The 751-nt window shown below is 66.2% G+C and overlaps 1 protein-coding gene across 1 annotated transcript in view; it reads left to right on the forward strand.

Annotated features, from left to right (window-relative positions):
• CDK5RAP3 (CDK5 regulatory subunit associated protein 3) overlaps nucleotides 1-751 on the forward strand; it is a 35950-nt gene that overhangs the window by 4645 nt on the left and 30554 nt on the right. The window contains exons 2-4 of the mRNA XM_009287781.1: nucleotides 4-135; nucleotides 392-492; nucleotides 564-677. Of these exons, the coding sequence (XP_009286056.1) occupies nucleotides 4-135; nucleotides 392-492; nucleotides 564-677 (347 nt within the window). The remainder of the gene's footprint in view (nucleotides 1-3; nucleotides 136-391; nucleotides 493-563; nucleotides 678-751) is intronic.

Here is a 751-nt window from a genome sequence, read left to right on the forward strand (position 1 = left end):
CAGACTGGCTGGTGGACAGGAGACACTGCAACCTGAAATGGCAGAGCCAAGTGCTGGCCATCCGCGAGAAGATCAACGCGGCCATCCAAGACATGCCAGAGAACGAGGAGATAAAGCAGCTGCTCGCGGGGGCCTGTGAGTGGAGCTTGGGGTCGGGGGTGTCCCAGGAGAGCTGGGACACGGGCAGCCAGGGTGGGTGTCGCGCCGGGAGCCTGTTCCCGAGGGTCTGGTTATGGCAACCTCCCCCCCCCACACACACACACCCCGGCCGAGGAGGAGACGGAGAGTCAGCGGCACGGCCCCTTCCGAGGCCCCGCGCTCCCTGGGCTGAGCTGGGAGAGGGTGGCACCCGGCAGACGTCCCGGTGACCCCGTCCCTCCCTCCAACGCAGACCTGCACTACTTCCACTGCCTGAGGATCGTGGAGATCCTCAAGGGCACTGAGGCTTCCACCAAGAACCTCTTTGGACGCTACTCGTCCCGGCGCATGAAGGTGAGCGTGGGCCTGGGGGCATGCGGCCGGCGCGTTCGCAGCCTCCCCACCCTCTGCTTCCTCCTCCCCAGGACTGGCAGGAGATCGTGTCCCTCTACGAGAAGGAGAACACCTACCTGGGTAAGGCAGCTCTGGCTGCGGGCAGGTTCCGGAGAGTCCTCGGGGGTGGCGGTGGGTGGCTTTCGGTCTCCAAACTGGGATGAGGATGGGGTGGGCAGGGAAAGGGGCGGGACGTGATGGGGAGCCAAGTCCCACGGGG

This window comes from Aptenodytes forsteri, unplaced genomic scaffold, assembly GCF_000699145.1.
Source record: "Aptenodytes forsteri isolate BGI_AS27 unplaced genomic scaffold, ASM69914v1 Scaffold25, whole genome shotgun sequence".
NCBI classification, from domain to species: domain Eukaryota; kingdom Metazoa; phylum Chordata; class Aves; order Sphenisciformes; family Spheniscidae; genus Aptenodytes; species Aptenodytes forsteri.